The 23587-nt window shown below is 27.1% G+C and overlaps 1 protein-coding gene across 1 annotated transcript; it reads right to left on the bottom strand.

Moving 5' to 3' along the window:
* Positions 1 to 3637: 3637 nt before the first annotated feature.
* LOC135922049 (uncharacterized) lies at positions 3638 to 5965 on the bottom strand. The gene is made up of 6 exons (XM_065456464.1): positions 5726 to 5965; positions 5235 to 5614; positions 4964 to 5170; positions 4440 to 4923; positions 4223 to 4392; positions 3638 to 4173 (listed from the first exon to the last, which is right to left on the bottom strand). Exons 1-4 carry the CDS (start codon positions 5963 to 5965, stop codon positions 4758 to 4760), a joined length of 993 nt encoding a protein of 330 aa, XP_065312536.1. The 3' UTR covers positions 3638 to 4173; positions 4223 to 4392; positions 4440 to 4757.
* Between the last annotated feature and the right edge of the window lie 17622 nt (positions 5966 to 23587).

The raw sequence follows: 23587 nt of genomic DNA, 5'->3' as shown, positions 1-23587 counted from the left end.
TTTTTTGTAAATCTTATTTTTTGTAAGATATTTTAGTATTGAATAGTAACAACATACTAAAAAACGTTAATTTTATATAATTTTTTATTTCACTTATTTTGTGAATACTTATAAAACTGATTAAAGAAATTGTATATAAACTGTAAAATATTAATGTAAAATATCATAATAAATATTTTGAAATAAAGTTTATTTTTACCTATACCTTTTTATACCGTGCCTTCCATAAATATTATGGTGGCAGTTAATAACTACCTGTTAGTCATAAAGTTACCTTCGAAATACACTATTAAACGAATTTATGATGAAGCTACCAACAATTACGTTTACTTAAGACACAAAACCAGGACGATTGCTCATGTATATTACGAAAATTTTGACGTCATGCAACACGTTTACAGGAGCATCAACAACAAGGAATATATAGACAGCGATGGAAAAAGATTTATTTTAAAAGCGAAGATGTATCAAAAATATTAAATAATTGTAGTATGATATATATTATGAATTTCATATAAATTATAAATAATTAAATATTAAAATATTATAGATTATAATAAAATGAAACCATTGAAAAATTCTATACTTGAATGCCCTATATATTGTAATAACGTAGAATATTTCTTAAAAAGATTTGATGCAATACTAAAAGATCCACAGTATACAGAGGCTGAAAAGGCGTTTCACACAAAGACTTCCAGAAGAGGAATATCTAAAATTAGAAGCTATTTGTACGGTGGCAGAATTCACTAACCCGGCAATCGTTATCGAAAGGTTCAAGCTTTTACATCCGGAAAAATCGGTGGACTCTTACATAAAAGAATTCAATGCAGCTGAACAAGTAATAGGTGAAACGTTCGAAAATTGGGTAAGCAAAATATGTAGATTAAATACTAAATGTAAATATGCTAATTTTGATAGAGCGATAGAAAAAATAAGAGTGTCGACCATTAACAAAGAATTACGAAGAAAAATTGCAAAGTCAGAAGGGTTAACAATATCAGAAATATTAAAATTAGGGAGTTTAAGCTGTCGTATTAATAAAACAGAAAATATAAAAATAGAATCTGACAATGGAGCTATCAAACAAATAGAAGGACGCAGGGATGATAAAATGGATAGGCGCATGGTTAAATATGATGATCATAACAAAGGGTCTAACGCACAAATGAATTATACAAATAGATATCAATGGACACCAAGATTTAACAATTATCAAGGGAATAACTACAACCCAAGATATCAAAACAGTTATTACCCAAGACAACAAAATTTTAATCCGCGATACCATAACAACTATAGATATCGAAACAACTCTAATTCAAGATTCTATAATAGAAATAATTATTATAATAATGATAATCGATACTACAATGATTATAATAATAGATTTAATAGACATCAAAATGAATCAAATATTGCCGATTAATTTTGCAAGAAAGATAGGAATCAAAATCTTAAATAAATCGGACATCAAACTCACGGGCTATGATGGCAAGAGAATAGAAGTATTGGGAACTACACAAGTCAATGCAAGATTTGAAAAGAAAACTCATAAATTAAACGCGTATGTGGTTCAAAGTGACAAGATTGCACTTCTAGGAAGGACCTGGATAAGAGTTTTTGGAAATATATTAGATAAATTTGTAAATCAGATCGAAGAAAATCATAATGATACGATAGAAAATTTGATAAAAGAATGCAAGTCAAAAATCAACAAAAAACCGATCTGTAGAAGCAACGTCAAGTTATATCTAAAAGAAAACGCCACACCCAAAATAATACCACCAAGAAGAATTCCATACAAAAGAATTGATTTAATAACAAAAGAGTTACAGAAATGGCTCGACAACAAGATAATAGAACCAGTAGAGGAGGTACGCTGGGCAAGTCCACTTACTCCTGTTTACAAAAGTGATGGATCGCTCAGGTTATGCGGATTTCAAAAGCACTGTAAATCCTGCTTTGGAGGACTTCAAATACCCAATTCCACGGATAAACGATCTAATTGCAAAATTATCAAAAGGAAAAAAGTTCACCAAAATAGATTTCAAAGAGGCCTTCTTGCAAATTCCGATCGACAAGAATAGCCGAAACATTTTGACCATTTCAACACACAAAGGGTATTATCAATTCACAAGACTACCTTTTGGTTTAAAAACTTCATCTGCGATATTTCAAAGTACCATGGATCGAATATTTGGGGATATGAAGGACGTGATATTCTACATAGATGACTTACTGATAACTGGTGATAATGATGAAATACATATTAATAATATAAAAAAGTCTTCGACAGAATAACTAAATATGGGCTCACACCAAATTTCGAAAAAAGCGTTTATGAAAAAAGATCAGATTTTTAGGACACGATATAGATGAAACTGGCATTTACCCGAACGAAAACAAAATAGATGCAATTACAAACATGCCAAAACCGACAACAAAAGAAGAACTAGCGACATTTTTAGGCATGGCCAGTTATTACAGGAAATTTTTGTGCAACTTTGCTGACTTAGCTGATCCTCTTTATAAAATGGTTAACAAGGAAAAATGGATATGGGAAGATGCGCACCAAAAGAGTTTCGATGATTTGAAAATGTTGATTAGTAGTCCGCCAACTTTAAATTTTTACAACCCTGATCTACCAATTGGAATTGCGACGGACGCATCGAAAAAAGGACTAGGAGCAGTCTTATTTCACATCGAAGGAGATGGTAAAGAAAAACCTATTGCGTTCGCATCAAGAACTTTGTTAAAAGCTGAAACAAATTATACAAATATCGAAAGGGAATAATAACCGACCACAAGCCTCTTATATACATTTTTTCAAAGACACTCAAAGAAAACACTACAATATCGATGCGTTTACAAAAATGGAACTTGGCAATGGGAGCGTATCACTATAAGTACATAGACCGGGGAAAAGAAATTTAGTGCCAGATTGCTTATCGAGATTACCACAGGAAAATAAAGAAAACATGATAAAGAATGTTGTAGTTGAAAAAGTTGATGATAAATTATGGGATATACCAATAAACTTCAATCAATTAGTTAAAGAAACAAAGAATGATAAAGAATTAATGGAGATAATTGATAATATTAGAAATAATGAACCAATAAAAAACAAAACATACAGAAACATGGAAATGGAATTGAGTTTGATAAAACATTGTTTATTTAAAGAAAACAGAGTAATAATACCACTGAACATGAGAAAAGAGATTTTACACGAACTGCATAAAGGACATCTGGGTGCAGGCAAAACAAAAATGTTAGCGAGAGATTATTTGTGGTGGCCTGGTATAAACACGGAGATAGATCTGGAGGTAAAAAATTGTGACTCATGTAATAGATTTTCGGACAATCCTCACAATATACAAAACCCATGGGAACCAGCAACTAGTGATGTTAAAAGTTACTTTTGAAACATAACTAGTTACAGTTACTAGTTACATTTTTACAAAAGTAACTAGTTATTAGTTACAGTTATTTTCAAAAGTAACTAGTTACTTACTTTATACATCATTCATATGCGCATTATTTATTTATTGACATTTATTTAATATAAAAAAAAACAAAGTATAATCAGTTATTAAATAATATACAATTTATTTATATAAAAAATATCGCAAAATTGAATATTTACATCGAATACAAAAATATATATTTGAATTGAAAAAAAAAAAATTAATTTTTCATAAAAATTAGAATCTAATAAATGTGCTTTTAACAACAAATTAATTTCAAAAGTTATTATCTAGACGTGCTCGTTTATCTCCAAATATGAGCTTACCTAGACTGAACAAGCGCTCTACGGGAGCACTTGATGTTAGAACAACATTATATTTAATAAAGAGTAATTTTAACTTTGGAAAATCGTTATATAAAGAAAACGTGTTGTTATTAGATTTGATAAAGTTTTCTATAAGTTCATTATCCAGAATATTTTGGCGCTTTAGGTCAAAAAATCCAACTACATCAAGTGATGTTGGTTTTGAGCATGATTCATTCGTCTGGGATTCACTCTGAGGTATTAAGGTATTTATTAAATTTAAAATTTCCTCCTTTTTTGCTTTATTCCTTTCTTGCCTAATCCAAGGCCAATCAGTTTTAAATAAAGGGTGAAGAATTGAAGCAATGATGATGTCATTATCATAAAGATTATTAAACCTATAACATGATATTATTAATTTATAAATAATTATTTGATTTAAGTTACCTTTTTTCAATACTAGCTAATATAGTATCCTTTAGAGGTTGACAATATTTTAATACCTGCACATCTGCCATACATATAATTATTTGTGTTATTGTTGGGGTATAATAACCCAGATACATGTACTTTTCACCTTCAAGAATATCAATGGCTTTGGACACTGGTCGCATAATCTAATTTTTAAATTGTAAATTTTTATAAGACTTTAATTTAAATTTACACTACAATATTCTTTTATAAAATCACGATCATCTGATGTGAATCTACACAATTTTAATTCATCACATAATGAATCAAATTCCACAGGCACTTGATTTAAGAACGATAATATTTTGGCCAGGGATTTATAAAAGGAACCCCACCTTGTTATAACGGGATATGGGAGTTGAGAATGTAATTTTTTTAAAATAAGTTCGGCAGATGGCCCAGATTTATTTTGGAGGTTCCACAAACGTTGGCATTTAGATATAGCTAAGTTATAAACTTTCCTATACCCCTCATTGTTTAAAAGTAACTTGTTGGCATCTTGTGCTGCCACTTAGTTTAATGTATGGCAAGAACATCTTCGATGCTTGGGAAGGTAGTCGAAGTCATTAATATCATAACTGGAGAGCCCAGAAGAAGACATTATATCTTCTATTGAGATATATTCAATATCAGAAACAGAATCTTCCTCCATTATAATAGATGGGCAGCTAAATACTCTAAGAGAAATAATTTATAAAGTAAATTAGTTAGGCATACCTAAACGCCTTTGAAAAGTTGCTAGCATTATCCGTTATTGTGCAGATATTTTTATTTTGGATATGGAACTCCTTAAAAACAGCAGTTAAGGCTTTGCTGATCACATCATATGTATGCCTACCTTGTAGTCTTTGGCAGGCTAGAATAGCTGAACGCCTTTCCAATTTCTCCACATCAATCCAATGCACTGTTATACCAATATAGGAGCTATTATTAATATAACAAAAGATAACCAAATGTATTGTGCACTTTAGTAAAAAATAATATTTACCGATTAAATGCTGTCCAGCAGTCAGCTGTTGTACAAACATAATTAGGCTCTAACAATTTTTCTATTAGAATATCTTTCATTTGAACAAAATATTTTGATATTCTTGAGGTTAAGGTTTGTCTGCATATAATCTTCATATTAGGTTGCAGGGTGTTTATCAGCTCAACAAAATCTTCATCATCACAGGTTGTATATGGGTGATTTCCATTTATTATATATTTAATAATTTGTGAATCAAATTTATCTTTGCTGATACCTTTAAAATTTGATTTTCCACCAAAGTCAAGTTTAGTTTGTTTTAACTTACTTGATGTGGCTGAATTGTTTTTTTTATTATCTATGGTTTGTTTTATATTTACGGATTGGTTAGGATGCTTTCTCTATAGATATATGTTTTATATATATAAATATTTAATTAATATTAATTATTGTTATAAAGTTAATTCATTTAATTATTCTATATAATATTAATACAATTTATATAAACTTACAGAGATATGTTTCCATAAATTAGCTGTGGATGACTTAGATGCTGCAGTATACTTTTTATATAGTAGGCATAAGAGGCATTTGACAATAATATTAGTATTATTACCAGCCTTGTGGTATTCAAAATATTTTTCAAAACTTGGCCAAGGAAGGTCATTTTTTTTTGCAATTATTGTAGGAGAAAGTATAATTTCTTCATCTGACTCAGAATCCATATCCATATTGTATTCTGTTTCTTCCATCTAGGAGATAAATATAAATAGCACTATCTAAATTAGGAATAGAATAATCAATTAGAGTGAAACATACAGTTCTAAAATGTGTCTATTTTATATATAATTTGAATATAAATAAAATTCAGGCTAGACCAAAAAATAAATTTCAGAAAGCAATCATTTTTTTAAATTTGAGTCATGTTCTTATGCTTTTGTTAGACATGGTTCTTGTAAGTAATGATTAATAATTTAATATTAAATTCTAAAATAATCTGTCTTTGTTTTTCCTTATACTAAAAAATTTTTTTTATTACGTATGATATGAAGTTCCAATGCTTGTTACTTGACGGAAAAAAATATATTGTGCTACATTTGTAAATAAATATAATATTAAAATTTATTAAATTACTTGAATTTCCTTACAAAATCATGAAGCCCAGCAGCAATGTAACAATTTAAGAAAAGAAAATCAATTTGAACGGGAAATTATAACAATCAGACATTTTCACAAAATATTAAATTAATAAATTTAATTTAAAATTAATTTATCACAAATATTAAAAATAAAATTAATTATTTGAATATATCGTTAAAAGTAACTAGTTACTTTAGGCAGTTACATTTCAAAAATTATAACTAGTTACAGTTACTAGTTACAATTTTAAAAATATAACTAGTTACAGTTATTTTTTAGCCAAAATGTAACTAGTTACCTTAACATCACTACCAGCAACAAAGATTTTTGAACGTGTACATATAGATTTTGCACAATTTGAAAACAACAATTTTATGGTATTTGTGGATGCATATAGCAAATTTCCGATTATAAAACGAATGAAAAACATTACGACGGAATCAACAGTAAAAGAATTGATGAGAATAATAAGCTTATTCGGAATACCACATAAAATCGTGACGGATAATGGTACGAATTTTAGTCAATTATTTAAAAAGTTTTGTGAAGATCATGGCATAAAACACATTTGGACATAGCTTTAGTAAAGTAATGTTTTCAAGAAATATCAGGACGAAAGTTTATAACATTTTCGTATTCTTACCGTTACTTTAACATTTAAAATATATGGTTTCTTGTTATTTCGAAGCGGTTATACTTATTAAATAGATTTATGTTAACGTCAATCTGTATAATAAGGCAATATGTAGTCAGTCGGCGTATTGCTTTTGCCCATTACATAGTAAAATGATAAAATTGCATAACCGAATTTATCTAAAATTTATAGAATAATATCGCATTCTGGAATCCATTTTGATAAAATCAAATTTTCAAATTTAAATAACGAGATAATTGATATTCAATACCAGAGATTGGGGAGGGAGCTGTAAAATATTCACGAGGCACTCTGAGTATATCTCTGATGATTTTAACCTAATATTCAAATAGTGTATTTAATTTTGTTTGAGATAATAACTGGTTAAAAAATTATTTTATTTAATTATTATATTAGGCCTTAACCCTCGCAAAGTGAAAACTAAAAGGGAAATGTCTAATGAGGAGAGTATTTTCAAACTCGAAACAGCTGTTTTTATGGATGCTTATAGCTTTATCAATAAATACATGGTGGGCAACAAAGAAAAGGCTATTCATTATATACTAGCTACTATGAATATGGCGAGCATGATATTTAAACATCCCAGTTTGGGTATGCCTGTCGAACTTTAGTTAAAGTTATACTTATGACAACTCAACCCTCTGAATTGAAAACCGATGGGAGGTGGCAAGATTACTTAGATATATTCTGTAAATATAAAGCTTTAAAAAATTCGCCAGGGACAGATGTAAAGGATAAGAGATGCTATAATGCTTTATTATACACTGGGTATCATATAGTAATTTTTATTTACTTATTATATATAAGAGAGAGAGGGCCGTAACTAGAACATATCACTGATAAATGAAGTTAGAGGTCTACAGTGGTCTGGTTTCATTTAGCCAACAAGCTCGCCTTTAAACCGCCAATTTATTTTTTTCTAAATTCACCCTCCCCCACTTCCTCTGCCAATTTATCTAAAATTTTATTTAACCCGCCCATTACTCATTGTTTAAAAATTATTTTAATGGTTATATTAATTTACTTTGATGTATTCTTAATTAAACGAATAAAATATGCAGTAACGACACCCGCTCAATATTTAAAATATTTTAGAAAACCGACCAAAGTATGCCAGAAAAATGGGTTGGTAGGGCTGGTGGGCTAAACCCAACCCCATCATTGCAGACCTCTAAGTAAGGTATTAGGGATCATATTGAGTTAAAATTAATTATATATACTTATATACAATCTCTATGAGACGAATTATTATTTCAAATATATTATATACCTGATAGTAAAATTGTAACATATATGATGATGCGATGGTTTTATTTTTTAATGTTTTAATAGAATAGTTTTACTTAAAACGTTCATTTATCTATTTTAAGTGACTTTTAAATGAATTTTAATAATAATAATATAAATCTATTAAATATAAATTTACCTAAAAGAGCGTTTTTCTTTAAAATTTATCATTCCTATCTTTTACTCAAATAACACTAAATAAGATTCAAATATTGTTTTAAAATGAATCTAAGATATGTTTTATCATGTTTATATTTATGGTCATTTTGCCTTGTTATATGTCTGGTTTACGTTAGGCAATAAGCATATTTTATGTAATATTTAAGTTGTGACTCTTTTCTTTAAAAAAAATCACTAATAAAACGCAAAATAAAATTTGGAAAATTTTGTATGATTAGGAGGGAGTTAATTTTTTAGTGGGATCCTAACCACCATGCTATAGTTATAGTCCTGAAGGAAGAGAGAAAACATATTATAATATTAAGACACTAAACCTTATATAATATTCTATTCATTTATAGGAATGATTTATTTGATGATAAAACTAATATGATTGAAGGTGGAGCACAAGTTGGGACAATTTGCCAATAGTCTTTATCCTGTGCCATTATCGAAGGTGGCATTCATAAAGGATACAGCATATTTAAACAAATAGCCCATGAAGTGGGCCACAAGTAACAAACTAATAAATATTTTTACTAAATTGACAAATTAGATTATGATCTAACCTAAAATCCAGCTTGCATAAATAAGGGCTATATAATGGATGCACTGCTTACAGATAGGCTCGAATTTTGGTCACCATGTTCTCGAGAATTATTTATGAAAACATATAATTCATCGAAGAATAAATATAACTGTTTTTATGATGCTCCAAAATTAGTACCAGAGTACAATTTGTATAATATTCCAAACTATGGTTATAAGATATCGTTGGATGAACAATGCTCTATCAATCAAGGAATTAATGGTTTTTATCAGAAATCAGTTAAAATGCCTGTTTGTGAACTTTTACCATGCGGAAAACTAGCCTATATAGGGTGAATGCAAGTCAGTGCAGGCGGTCCAGCTTTGGAAATGAGTTATTGTGGAGAAAACAGTTGGTGTCAAAGTGGCAAATGTGTTCCGATACCTGCTTCAGTTCACGATCAAGTTGGTCCCTCTATGCCCATAGATGGCAAATGGGGAACATAGTTACCATATGAACGATGTATAAATACTGAATGCATAGCTGGAGCTCAACTTTTAGAATATTGGATAAGAAAATGTTCAAATTCCTTTCCTCATTTTGGAGGCAAACCATGTATAGGCGATGATGCATCCGTCAAACTTGCCGCAATTAAATGCAGACGACCTTATGTAATTTTTGCTGATTAAAAAAAAAATTTTTTCTAATTTTATTAAACGTTTTGTAATTCTTTTTCATTTAATATGCATTTTTAATATAGGTTAAAGAGGGAATGTTTTCATTTATTTTCTAACTTGCATTGCGCCATTTTATTACCCAAACTCCATTTTGATTTAATATCCGATTTTTGTTTTTTACCACCATGATAAGGTAGTAATCTCATAGATAACATAATATACGATGTATAAACAACTTTGCTGAATATTACATTTAAAACTAAGTATTTATATCATCGCCTATAATATATAAAGTCATGTAATCAATCATCTTTATTGATGTCAATCAATGAACGACATCATATAAATTTTTAAACAACAAAAATCGTCTGTCATTGATATAATATTCTTTAAATGAGAAAAAAATTTTTAAACATAATGTTTTCCTTTTATAATATATAAATTTATTTAAGATCAAATTCTATTTTAGGTTATAATCAAATTCCAAAATAGGTATAAATTAGTAATCTCAGGTGCGTAACGTGGGAAGGAGGGGGGATATTAGAATGGCATGAATTAGATATTTTATCTGAAGCAGATACATTAATAGATTCAATATGATAGCTGATTTTTTTTCCACTAAAATGTTTTAATAAATTATAAATACCCCACAATTTTATGCAATATTTTCAAAAAAAATGATATGTATTTAACTGAAGCTATGAAAATCGCGAATGTTATATTAACATTTGTAAAACTAAGTGATATATTGATCATTTCAAGAGATTTATGTGATTGTTGAGGGCAAGGCCAAATTATATGTTTTGAGATTCGCAAGCATAGACTTGCACCTAGACAAACAATTTCAATATTAAATAGGAAGGATTACTATAAAATATCTTATTGTCTCTATTTTTAAATATATTTTTGACTCAATTCAAAGATCGATTTCTGATTCATCAAATGGCTCCATCTCATTTACAAATACTATTACCTATAATCCTTTTGAGGATATATTAAATGATATTGAATAAATTAAATATTTCGCTAATATTTTGTGAATATAAATGTATCTGAAGGCCAATTTCAGAATTTAAATTTTGGTATGAAAAACAATATTATATTCGCTCTTAAATATTTTAAATTTTCGTGTTCGAAATTGTCCTTTTTAATATTGGTTATGATAAATTTTATATAGTTCTAATAATTTTTTAATGTTCCAAAAAAAGTTATTTCAATATAAAAAAGAATTATACCCCCCCCCCCTTCGTAGACTGGCTACGCACCTGAATGATCTGCATCCGATAATTTTTAAAGCCCAGCTAGACCTAAAAAAAATTTTGACAAATTTATCCGGCCCGGCATAATCCCGAACGAATTATTTTAGAATAAAAAATATTGGCGCCTTGTTTCTTGAAAGAGCTTTAAAAAAAACAACAATTTATTTCACAAAATTGAATATTTAAAAAATTTAAGCCCCTGGCCCGAATATTTTTAAAAATATTAGGCCCAACCCAGTTCCAACCAAGATTATTTTTAAAAAATAATCGCGAGTTTTAAATAAAATTTTAATGAAGGCGTTAAATTTTTGAAATTTTAAAAATTATCTAGAATTATATTTTGATAACTGTTTCTTCTTTTTTTGTAAATCAAATATAAAAAATCCGAGCGGCTGGAAGCGATTTCCGAACAATTATTAATAATTTCCCAACAAAATTAATGGTATATATAATAAAACCTACTCTCAATTTTTTTTTCGATTTGCACAAGCTGGACATCAAATTATAGAGCGTTTCGAGACGATGAGTTTAAAAAGAATATCAAAGAAATACTTGCATTTTTAATATATAGAGCTTTGATTAAAAGTTTCAAAAAATAATTTTTTAAATAATATAAATTAATCTTGATTTTGTCTCCAACAACCTCAAGTGCAAAGCGGAGATAGATTTTATTCTTTAAAAAGAAAAAACTTATTGTACAAGGTAGGGTTTGCAAAAATCTTTAAAAAAATTATAAAGCTTCATTAAGATTGCTATTTCACTTATCTTCTCCATCATGTGATTAATCTTGGAATCTCACCATGGATAAAAAAATATAAGTGGCTACATTGACTTAAAAAATCAAAAAAAAAACTAAAAAGATTTTGTCAGATTCATTGAAAACAAGAGTCATTGAAACTCTTTATTGAACCATATGATGTTGTATTTGCAGCAGAATTATATATATCAAGCAAGAAAAAAGATTCAGCAGATGATGAGAATTTTTTGCAGGCTATTATTAAACCACAATTTTTAATATCTATTCTTTGTGTTTATTTTTTATTTAATTATACATATGATTTTAGCAAAATGCTACAAAAAATTGATTTGGATTTAAGGGAGGTTATGAATGGAACAAAGGATATTGTTGAAATATTAACAAATATTAGAGAGAATGTGGATAAAAATTTCATAGGAGATTGCTAATATGTTTGTGATTGAAATTTTTTAAAGAGTAGTTACTAGACAATCCAATTGCTCAAATATTGATGAATCTACGATTGAGGATTTTTATAATCTTATTCATACATTTTTATTCAAATTAAAGGAAAGATTTATTATTCATATTTTTATTTTAAAAAGCATTTTTTTTTCTTTTGCCGGTTGAGTCTAAACTGTTGATTACGCTTGAAAACGAGAGGATATTAGGAAAATTTCAATATAGTAGGCCCAAATGATAAGTTACTTTGTGATGTCTGATTTTCGTAATCATGACAGAATAGAGTATTCTTTGAGACAAAAAAATGCTCTGCAGACCCTTTCCATGTGTAATTGCACTTTAGGTTCCCAATATCAAAACATTATTAATTATTTTAGCTACATTACCAATTAGTACCTGCACTAATGAAGGGTCTTTTTCAACTTTAAAAAGGTTAATTTAAAAAATACTACCGTTGAAAAATCTTTGGATTAGCCCTATTAAATATTTATAAGGAGATTATTTTAGATAAAAAATTTTTCTAGATGAATTAGCAAACTCAGATAAAATTAGACCTCTCTTTATAAATTCAAATTAATAAAACATTTTCCAAGAAATTATTATAAAATTAAAAAATCTTAAAAACAAATAAAATTGTGATTCTATAATATGAATAAAAAAAAAAGACATCTTCGTTTTGCAAAATGTCACCTTCATTTTTAAAAAAAAAGACATAAAAATGATACTATTTGTTTGTAAAAGGAGATTATGGGGCTAAAAAAAAATAATTTATGCTTAGGAATAAACCATAAAGTGATATAATCATCAGGTTGCAATCCTGGCCGGTCCATGTAAAAACTAACTTCCCACCGGGTCGGGCCGGGCCTGAAAATTTTTCCCTTTGCAAACCAATAATGAATCTGGAATTTCTAACAAGTATATTATATGGATTTGGGGTAATTTGGCATTATTTTATATACAATACTTGGTAAAATTATAATTATGGTTTGTGAGCCATAATTACGATTGGCTATCCTTTATTTATTTATCTGTCATGTGATTGAACTTTATTTTTATTTTTTTTATGTATTTTTTTGTTGAGATATCTTTATTATCGAAAGCTATTCAGCCATTTTTGTAAAAAGATAAATAAAAATGAGAGAGACAAGATAGAATTTAAATAAAGGGAACGACAAATTGGGTAAAAAATCTATATGGATTATAAAGATGCCATGCAGATTTGTGATAGATACCTTTGATCATTTCTCAATGGTCACTTATATCATTACTTATAAGCTTTATTTCTAATCACATATGAGCATACAATTAAATTCCACAAAAAATATTATTTTCAAATAAATATTTAAACATTTATTCTCACTATTGAAAAAATTTTAAAAATTCATTTTAATCTTTAGCAGTGGACGTTCAATCCGACATAACAGATGTAATGCTCTCATAAAATGGGCTTTACAGTCCACTGGCTTTTTGCCACTATACCTAAAACAAATTATTTGTTATTCGACATTCGAATCGATTTGATTCGATTCGTATTTTACGAAAACACAATTATTCGATTCGAATCGAATTTGATTAAGGAAAATATATTATTCGTCGAATAATTTTTTATCTATTATTCGATCGATTTATTCGATTAAAATAATTTATATTAATAAATATTGAAATAATCATATATTATTAGTAGGAATTATTTGCAATTATTCCTATTTAATAAAATTTCCTTGTGGAATAATGAAGAAACATTTTATATTTATAAAATTGTTTTTAACAGCTGTTTTTATTCGAATAACCATAATACAATTAACCACCGAAAATTATTTTATGATTGACGAAGAAATTATTTATTTTTATATGCAATTTATAACACATACAATTATAATAAACTAGTATATGCCTTCAAGAATGAAGGGCGAACCAGATATTTCTCCTTCGTTTGATGATGGAGAAATCATAAATTTGACTTTTTGCAAAAACTTTGTGTTTATTAAATTTGTTGTTGGTATATTTGTCTTTTACATGATATGAATATTATATTGATTTTTCTACATTATATAAAAATATAATACTATAATATGTAGGGGAGACCGGGGTACATTGAGTACAGGGGAACGTTAGGACATTTTAATTATAATTTGAGCTATTATTTTATAAGACTGGAAATTTGAGCCTAACATAGATAATTTTGTCATACATGATTGGCTAAAAAAGATTTGAAAAATATTTTGTATTTTAATTTTTACAGAAGAAAATGTGTTTTGGCATACCAAAAGTAATAAAAAATATTTGCAAACTTTATCGTTTATATTTATAAATAAAGCTTCAAAAATCATAATAAATAGATTTTAGGAAAGCCTAAACCTTATTTTCCAATCTGGCAAACTTTCAGAATCAATAAACATGAATTAATATGATTTTGGATGATATTTATAAAGTTAGTGGGCTCGGTCATAGTATAGTTGGGACACGCCATTTTAGCTCATTTTATAAACAATTTTATAATTTTATTATTAATTTAGTATTGTGAATAATAAATAATTAAATACTTATCTTTCACTATGTTTATGATTAAAAAAAAAATTTTTTTGCATTTTTTTCTTTACAATTTTTTTTTCGCCAAAATAAATTTCCTAAATTTTGCTAAAAATTTTTTAATATAGTTATTGATTATGAATTATAATATTATCAATAAAATCATATGTGTCATAGTCTCTAGTTTTACTGGATTACTGATTTTAATTTTTAAATTTATTTAGACCTCTATTTCACGAGTGTCCCAACTATCACATATGTGTGTCCCAACGTACACAGAGTCTGTCATAGTTGGGACAAAAAAATTTTTTTTTTTAAATTCAATTTTCTAAAAAAATATAATCTTCATAAAATATATATTAATTATTTCAAATAGCCTATACTTTTGGGATTCAGAAGATATTTTAATTATTCAGATTAGTCTACTAATATTAAAATTATTAAGATTTGAACGAAAAGTGTCCCAACCATCCCCGGTCTCCCTATGCTTCTATATTATCTTACTAATAGAATTTGTTTGTCTTTTATCCATAGTTAAATTTTACAAAATATTTAATATTCTATCTTTTTTATTTTATGGTTAAATAAAATTTTCGAATTGAATCGAATATTCGAATTGAATCGAATATTCGACGAATATCGAATAATCATTTTATTATTTACGAATACGAATAATGAATTATTCGATTTAAACGAATACGAATAAATCCATTATTCGATTCATATTTTTATAGGTATATCTGCCACTTTAGAACCCCCAGGTCCCTTTATTTTCAAATAAATATTAAATATTTATTCTCACTATTCAAAAATACTTAAAAACTTAAAAATTTTATTTAAAATAAAATTAAAAAAAATATATGTGTAAATATTAAAACCAATGGTTTACAATAATAAAAATATCCTTCAACAAAAAATACTAAAAAAATAAGATGAATAAAACTCAACCAATCATATGACAGATAAAATAAAAGAGAGCCAATAATTATGGATCATAAATTATAATCTTACCCAATACATATACATACTACAATTATTTTGGTTATTTATTTAAAAATTTTTTTTTATAACTTGAGTAAAGTGCAAGTGAGTCATATTTAAAAACATATTTTATATAAAATTAATTAATTAATTCGATATTTTTTTCAATCAATTTAACTTAGATTTTTGAATATTTTTAAAAAAAATTTAGAAAAAATGGAAAAAACTCTTCTCTATGACTAATTACATGGAAGATTACTGTAAAAAGAAAAAAATTGAGCACCCATATTTAACCGGTGAAAGATATATTAACTTAAATGAATGCCTGATAGAGTGCACAGTGATGCAAGGTATTATGGAATCGTTTCCTACATATCCACTGCCTAATGGAGTGATATGTAATATTCAAAAAACAAAATATTGCTTGTGGAGAGATTGCGTTAATATACCCCAAACACCCGATCTGTTATTTCCAAGGTTAGGTGATATCAGTGATTTAGTCGACGTAGGCATAACTCGCGATCGGAAATATGACATTAGGTCTTCACCTTCCTCATTCCCAAGGCTCCATGATTAATACAAATACGAATAAAATTAGTCACTTTAAAACTACCAAAAAACCTTCATCCAATACCGAATACAAATAGTATGAAGATACGGCCAGTGAAACTGATGAAAATATTTTTAGTGCATCAAATTCTAAATGAAAAGCTCCCAGACAAAAGATACCTAAAGAAAATAATGACACTCTAGATACATTATGCCTGATAGTGGGAATTATTCTATCGGTAACTATATTGGTAAGCGTCATTGGATATCTCTTGTACAAAAAACACTTGAAAGATGATGCCGATTCTATTAGAATTTCTAATAAAGACCTCATTCGCGATAATAACTATGAGAGTCGTGAGGATACTTATATTAATTATGAATCGAATTCTAATTATTATTCTAATTATCAATAAACATGTATAATTAGAAGTTTATAAATGAAATATATAAAAGATTTTTATAAAGTATAATCTTTGAAAATAAGTTTTGTTATCACTAATTATTTTTTTAAAGAGTTCGCACTTAAAAAGCTTAAACATCAAAAATTAATTTTAGTCTCGCCAAATCGTAAATCTTTCGATTCTGAGAAATTTATAATAAGTAAAATACAGTATAATCGATAAATCGATTAGGAATTGAATATTAGAGCATTTAATCGTTAGATGTTAAGTCTAGAAAAATTAGATATACTAAAATTCTATATATTTTATTTCCAATCCCTTCATTGAAATTTATTTCTTATTCTAATGCTATTTTATTTTGAATGGGAAGAAAAATAACAATAAAAATTTGTTGAAAAGATTTTTAGAGAATATATAGGACACTTTCTCTTGAACAAATAGGCTAGAAATATAAAAACTTTTTTGAAAAAGAGGAGAAAAGGTTTCAGACATTTATTTTGCATATTGAAGCTAGGAAATTTTATATTAATTAAAAGTATAATAGAGGGAGAATTAATTTGGAATGATTTAGTGACACTTTATCATGCGTTATCACGAATACACTTTAACATGACGTCACTTTATTACGACAAACTTCATAGCGACGACACTATCACTCATTTTTTAATTTTAAAAGTTAAGTTTAAATAACATCTTTTGACTTTTTCGGTTCAATTTCAATATTTAAAAATTTATTTTATTTTTTTTTCTAAATTTTTTCTCTAAATTCTTTAAAAAAATAAATATGTATATATCTATATTCTGTTTAAAAGTCAAAATCAAAATATTAAAAAAAATATATCGGGTATGATTATTTAAAATAGTAATATATAAAAACTATATGATAAAAATTAAAAAATATTAAAAAAATTAAAAATATTATATAGTAATAGATAAAATTTGATCTACATATTTCAAGAGATATTCTCTGATAAGTAAAGATTATATTTTCCTTGGGGTCGTCGAAAATCGAAGAGAGTTTTTTCCCCTAAAATTTTTAGGAAAAGTAAGCTTCAACGCCAAATTTACCTAGAGACAAAAGGTATAAAATATGGCATTTTCTAAGAAAGAATATTTATGCGTTTTGAAGTTTCGGTGGCCATGATTTAATCTAAATGAGTCTATACAGGTATAGTCTTAAGGAGGAAATTCTCTAGCCCAAGAAAGGATGTTATTCTTAGACGTTTGTTGTCTACGGTATTGAGTCATACAGGTTCTAGCGTTGAAAAGATAATCTTATCTTATAACATCAGCAATAAAACAATTTAATTTATACCCTTTAGTAACTAATCATAAATCAATATATCGCAAATATAAATTAGAAATAAAAAATTTAACTCCTGGAAATATGGGCAATCTCTTTTAAATGTGAAAAAATTGGAAATTGCATTAAAATACCAATTAACTCGTTTTTTAATATCTTCAGATTTCTTTGAGTGGTTCAGTATATTCCTCATTACAATTTGAAGATATAAGGCCTTTTTGTGCATATATTTACGACTTCCTCTAAAAAATTTCAAAACGTTGAGTTAGGAAATTATCATGGAGATTTAATTCCATAATGCCAGCCTTTAACATAATTTGTGGTTTTGGTGACACGATCTAACGTGTAATTGTATTTATTATACAATTTTACATTATAGAGGGAGCTGCAAAATATTTCATTGGCCGATAATTTTTAACAAAAAATATAATTTTTACTAAGGTTTCCAAGTCTTCGGATATAGGTCTTCTCAGTAGAAAAAGCTTGAAGAGCCATTCATTTCTTCAAATATTTTTGCCAAGATCTCAAATGCAATTCCAAGACAGTAGGAAATACGCTTAGAGGGGTCATTCATTTCTCCAAATAATTCTGTCAAGGTTTCAAATGCATTACCAAGAAAGACCGATAAACACTTGCTATACAATCGAACCATCATTAGAGTCATAGACTTTTTAGTCCTATCATTTATTTTTCTATTCACGCTCTATATTAGATGGAAATATTTATCGGCACCTGTTCAAAATCCACCAATATCTTTCTCAGAAGTGCAGCTGGTGATAATTGTTTTAGCTCTTAAAATTCGAATTATATTTATTAAAATATATAATATGTTTTCGTTTATCAACATTGAATATGACTCATTAGCTAAATCAAACCGATACATCTTATAAATTACGGCAGTCGAAGCTTCGTATATTTTGTGCCACTTACACTCTAGGTAATTTAAGTAATGAAGCATAACTTTTTCTAAAAACATTATGGGAAAAAAACATATGTTTTTGGCTAGAGGAACAATCTATCTCACACTGCAATCACAGTTAGCGTGAATTCGCAGCAAAGTGTACAAAGATTAATTTAAAATTATTATATTTATATCATATTTTGTATACTTTGCCGCAAATTTGCAATAACTGTGAATGCAGGGTCAGGCAGATAATATCTTTTGATATATGTAGATCCAATATCATATTCATTCACTGATTTATACCTTTATAATATTTTTGATTTTTTGTATTTTTTCATATTTTTACATTTTATAGATTTTTATTCCTATTTTTTTAATTTTTGCCATATTGTTTTTAAAAAAAAATTTAGTAAATAATTATAAATATTTTTTAAAAAAAAATAAAAATCGCTTGATAAAATATCGTGTGATGTATCGTGTTATCAAATGATTAAGTGTGGCTGTGATAAAGTGTAGCTGGATAAAGTTTCGTGTGGTAATGTGTCGCTCGACGGGTGAAATAATGTACAAAAATTTATGAAGGTCCATTCATATTAGATAAAAATAAAGGAAATTCGCGTTATAATTGTAACAAGGTTATAATTAATGAAAATAACTATTAGAATAAAAAGTTTTTTTTATCAACTTCGAAACCAATAAAGAAGTTTTTAGTTTATTTAGGAAACCAATAGTTTTAGATGAACTTAGATATCAAAAAAATTATTAAATCATAATCAGTAGAGATAAACAGCAAATTATATAAAAAGTAAGAAATAGTTTTTTCATTACGATGTTTAGACATAAGACACTAAGGATTAGTGAAGGGCATGATCCGTCTTTTGGTTCAGACCGGGTCGATGCATAGAACCATGGTCTTAAAAAAATCGAACCAGACCGTGATCTGGTATTTTAAAAATATTTTCGTTTTTACCTAATTTATTCTTGTTTATTGGGAATATAAGTATAATGCTTCTTTAAAAAAACTTATGGTTTTCATATTGCAAATAAAAATGAACTACAAATTAAAACTCCACTAAAAAAAATAACATAAAATAATATATACAAAAAACTTAGGTAAATCAAATAATATTAATTCATTAAAGCAACTTAAATATTAATAAAAGACCACCGATCCGGACTGTGGTCCTCAAAAAAATGATCCGCCTTCACTACTAAGGATCAGTGTTGATATACCTTATTTTTAAAAGTAACGAACTACCGCTATCGCTATTTGTCAAAAAGAAGGTCATAACTTACCACTACTTATCAAAAAAGGTTGCGCTCTATTAGCTAAAATCGTTTTTAAAAGTAGGTTAGAAATTATAAATTAGTTTTATTTTTTGTTTATAATGGTAAAATCAACATTTATGTGAAGAAATAAAGTTATTGATTATAAAACAATTTATATTAAAAAATTAAAATTAATGATAATAACTGTAATAAGCAAAAATATAGGAAAGAAAAAAGTAGAAGTAAAGATGGAAGGACAAGAAGGAACCTTTACAAGGCACCTGAAGTAAGTAAGGTGTAGAAGCTTAGGGCCTTAGAGAGAAATGAGAAATATACGAAAAATTAGAAAGGAATAAATTGATGATAGACATAGTAGGAGAATCATAATTTAGAAAAGAATAAATTGATGATAGACATAGTAGGAGAATCATAATTTAGAAAGGAATAAATTGATGATAGACATAGTAGGAGAATCATAATTTAGAAAAGAATAAATTGATGATAGACATAGTAGGAGAATCATAATTTAGAAAGGAATAACTTGATGATAGACATAGTAGGAGAATCATACGTTGTAGGAAATAAAAGGGATATTAGACTTAATTATGAGATTTATATTTTATAAAGAGTTAGAGAAGAAATTGTAACCTAGTATAGAGAAATAAAAGTCGAAGAATATATATATATGTGTATAAAGTATTTTATTTAGATGGCCTCCTATGTTAGAGTGGGTAACAAGATAATGAGGATAGAGATAAGAGACGTCGACGGTTCAGAAGAATCAAACAGGTGGGTAGAAGCAGCTAGGAACGAGGCGAAACAAAGATACGGAGAGTGGCTACAAGAAGCGCCGACGAGAGGGGGTCGCAGAATAGCACCGTATAGCACAAGAAGGAGAGTGGAATGCTGGGCGTGCGGGGGTGAACACAAACTACGGTTTTGCCCAAGTATGGAGTTGACCACGAATAGTAATTCGAGTGCACCAGGGAGGAACATGGTAGCATCGGCAAACACGATGGAGTTAAGGGAGAATTAAAGGGGGGAGATGTTGGATTATGTAAATTTAGTTATAAGATATTTATGGAACAAAATTAATTTAAATGATGGATTTTTATTTTATGTGTTTATTTCTTCGAAAAATAATATTTGTATATGCAAAATAAATTTATTTTTTTATAGTTTATGGAACAAAATTTATTTAAATGATGGATTTTTATTTTATGTGATTATTTCTTCGAAAAATTATTATTTTAATATGCAAATACTTATAATGTTTAATGGCTATAAAAAAATATATAAATAGCTAAGAAAAATAATTATATTTAATTATAATTATCAACGTCAAAACACTTTTTATCATCGCAAAATTTATCGTTCTTATTTCAGTAATTATTCTTACTTGCACTAGCATTATAAACATTATCCAAATTATCATTATTAAAATTAAAATACTTATTTTTACTACAATTATTAACATTAACAAAATTAGTATAATTATCTAATCTATCATTAAAATTAAAATGCTTAATTTTACCTGAACTAAAATTAGAAAAACTATTATTACCAAATTTATTATTAAAATTAAAATATTTATTCTTATTTTCTACTAAATTATCAACATTAAAAAAATTATTAAATTCATTATCAAAATATTTCTTTCTTAGTCATTTGTTACATTTTTCTTGAGTGTGTCCATCCTGGCCACAAATATTACATCTCACAATTATATTGTTTAACCTACATCTTATAGCTAAATGGCCATTCCTGCCACATCTCGCGCATTTCAAATCTTTTGTTAAATCACAATCACGCGACATATGGCCTGGCTGACCACAGCTATAGCAACTTATCTGTCTGTAATTATCCGTTCGTATGAAGTTGTTTATATTTCTTTTCTTATCTTCCTCTCTTAATATATTCTTAATATTTTCTAACTCTTTAATCTCTATCTTAACGTAAGTAGTATTTCTTCCTATAATTAAACCTAACGTGAAACTTAAAATTAGCACTAAAAATATAATTATAATATTTTCAAGTATTAAACTTAATAAATTTATTTGCGTAATATACATTAAAGTGTACTCAATAACCACTTGATTAAAATAATTTTAAATTTAAAAAAATTGTATAAATATAAAATTACTACTATAATTAATAAAAGTAATAATAATTTAAATAACCTAAAATAAATTTTTTTTTACCTTTGAATTCCTAAGTGAATATCTAACAGGCCCTGATTTACTTCGGTCCAAATTGTTATAAGTCCGAACTTAACTCAGGGTGTTAACACAGTATTGGGAGAGCTAATTAAGAATCAAAGGTGTATTAAATCAATATAATTAAAATAAAGGATTAATTTTAATAATAACGATGGCTAACTACTTACTTTTGAGCACACCTAAAATATATAATGTAACTCTTTTAAATAATTCTAATTTATTAAATCGTAGACTTACTTTTTCTGTATTAAATCTTTCCTTTTTATTAAATTTCACACAAATTTCGAAGAAACAAAATATCGTCTGTAATTCTTTTATTAAATTAATTTTTAAAATATCGTTTAAATATAATTATTTTTCTTAGCTATTTATATATTTTTTTATAGCCATTAAACATTATAAGTATTTGCATATTAAAATAATAATTTTTCGAAGAAATAATCACATAAAATAAAAATCCATCATTTAAATTAATTTTGTTCCATAAATATCTTATAACTAAATTTGCATAATCCAACAATAACCACTAGCATCTGAGGAAAAGGAAAATTGATATTTTTATTATCAATATTATCTATCATCATCTTTTATTGTGATGTAGTTAATATTATCTGCGTCTGGCTCTCCCCTACATCTATGTCCATTGCATAGACATTTTAAATATTTTACACCAGTTGGTTTAGATTTATAATTCAAATTTAGTAGGCATGTATTTAAATATTACTTGATTTCACATGATATCGCCTTTAATTTCCGTACTAAAAGTCAGGACTATTCTCCTTATACAAAATATAATGGGAAATATTATTAAAATCGAAAATCAGTATTTAATTTAAATATAAATTCTTTGAGATGGGATGGGGAATTTATATTCACTCTTGTTCGAAAGAGACAAGGTCAACACAAGTAACTTGAAGGTACTAAGCTTAATAATATATTGGATCTGAATTTTAATTAGTCTTTAGAATATATTTGCACGTTTTTTAAAATAAAACTAGCTTCCTACCCTTGTTGAAGATATATATGACAGATAACTCATAGAAAGCAACAATAAAAATTGGTACAATTCGATGTATATTAGTATCAATATCATACAATATAATCCATATTATGTCAAAATAAATCGGAATTTGAATCATTCAGCTGAATGAAATCAATACCATATCATAATCCATATTAGGTCAAAATAAATCGGAATGAAAATACTATATCATAATCATCATTCTCGTCATCATGTCATGATCAGAAATATAACACTTTATCAAGTTTTAAACTTGAAATTTAAGAATTAGATGTGATTATGAGTATCCCA

Source organism: Gordionus sp. m RMFG-2023, chromosome 1 (genome assembly GCF_954871325.1).
Source record: "Gordionus sp. m RMFG-2023 chromosome 1, tfGorSpeb1-WG-v2, whole genome shotgun sequence".
NCBI classification, from domain to species: domain Eukaryota; kingdom Metazoa; phylum Nematomorpha; class Gordioida; order Chordodea; family Parachordodidae; genus Gordionus; species Gordionus sp. m RMFG-2023.
Note: the sequence above shows the minus strand (reverse complement) of the source record. Positions and strands in the feature narration are given on the sequence as shown.

What these genes read in the sequence shown, in the direction of transcription:
- LOC135922049 (XM_065456464.1), bottom strand. Translation starts at nt 5,965, where the DNA reads ATGGAAGAAACAGAATACAATATGGATATGGATTCTGAGTCAGATGAA. An exon ending in ATTTATGGAAACATATCTCT is followed by an intron (nt 5,615 to 5,725) that starts GTAAGTTTATAT and finishes ATATATCTATAG; the next exon opens with AGAAAGCATCCTAACCAATC. An exon ending in TGCTGGACAGCATTTAATCG is followed by an intron (nt 5,171 to 5,234) that starts GTAAATATTATT and finishes TATTAATAATAG; the next exon opens with CTCCTATATTGGTATAACAG.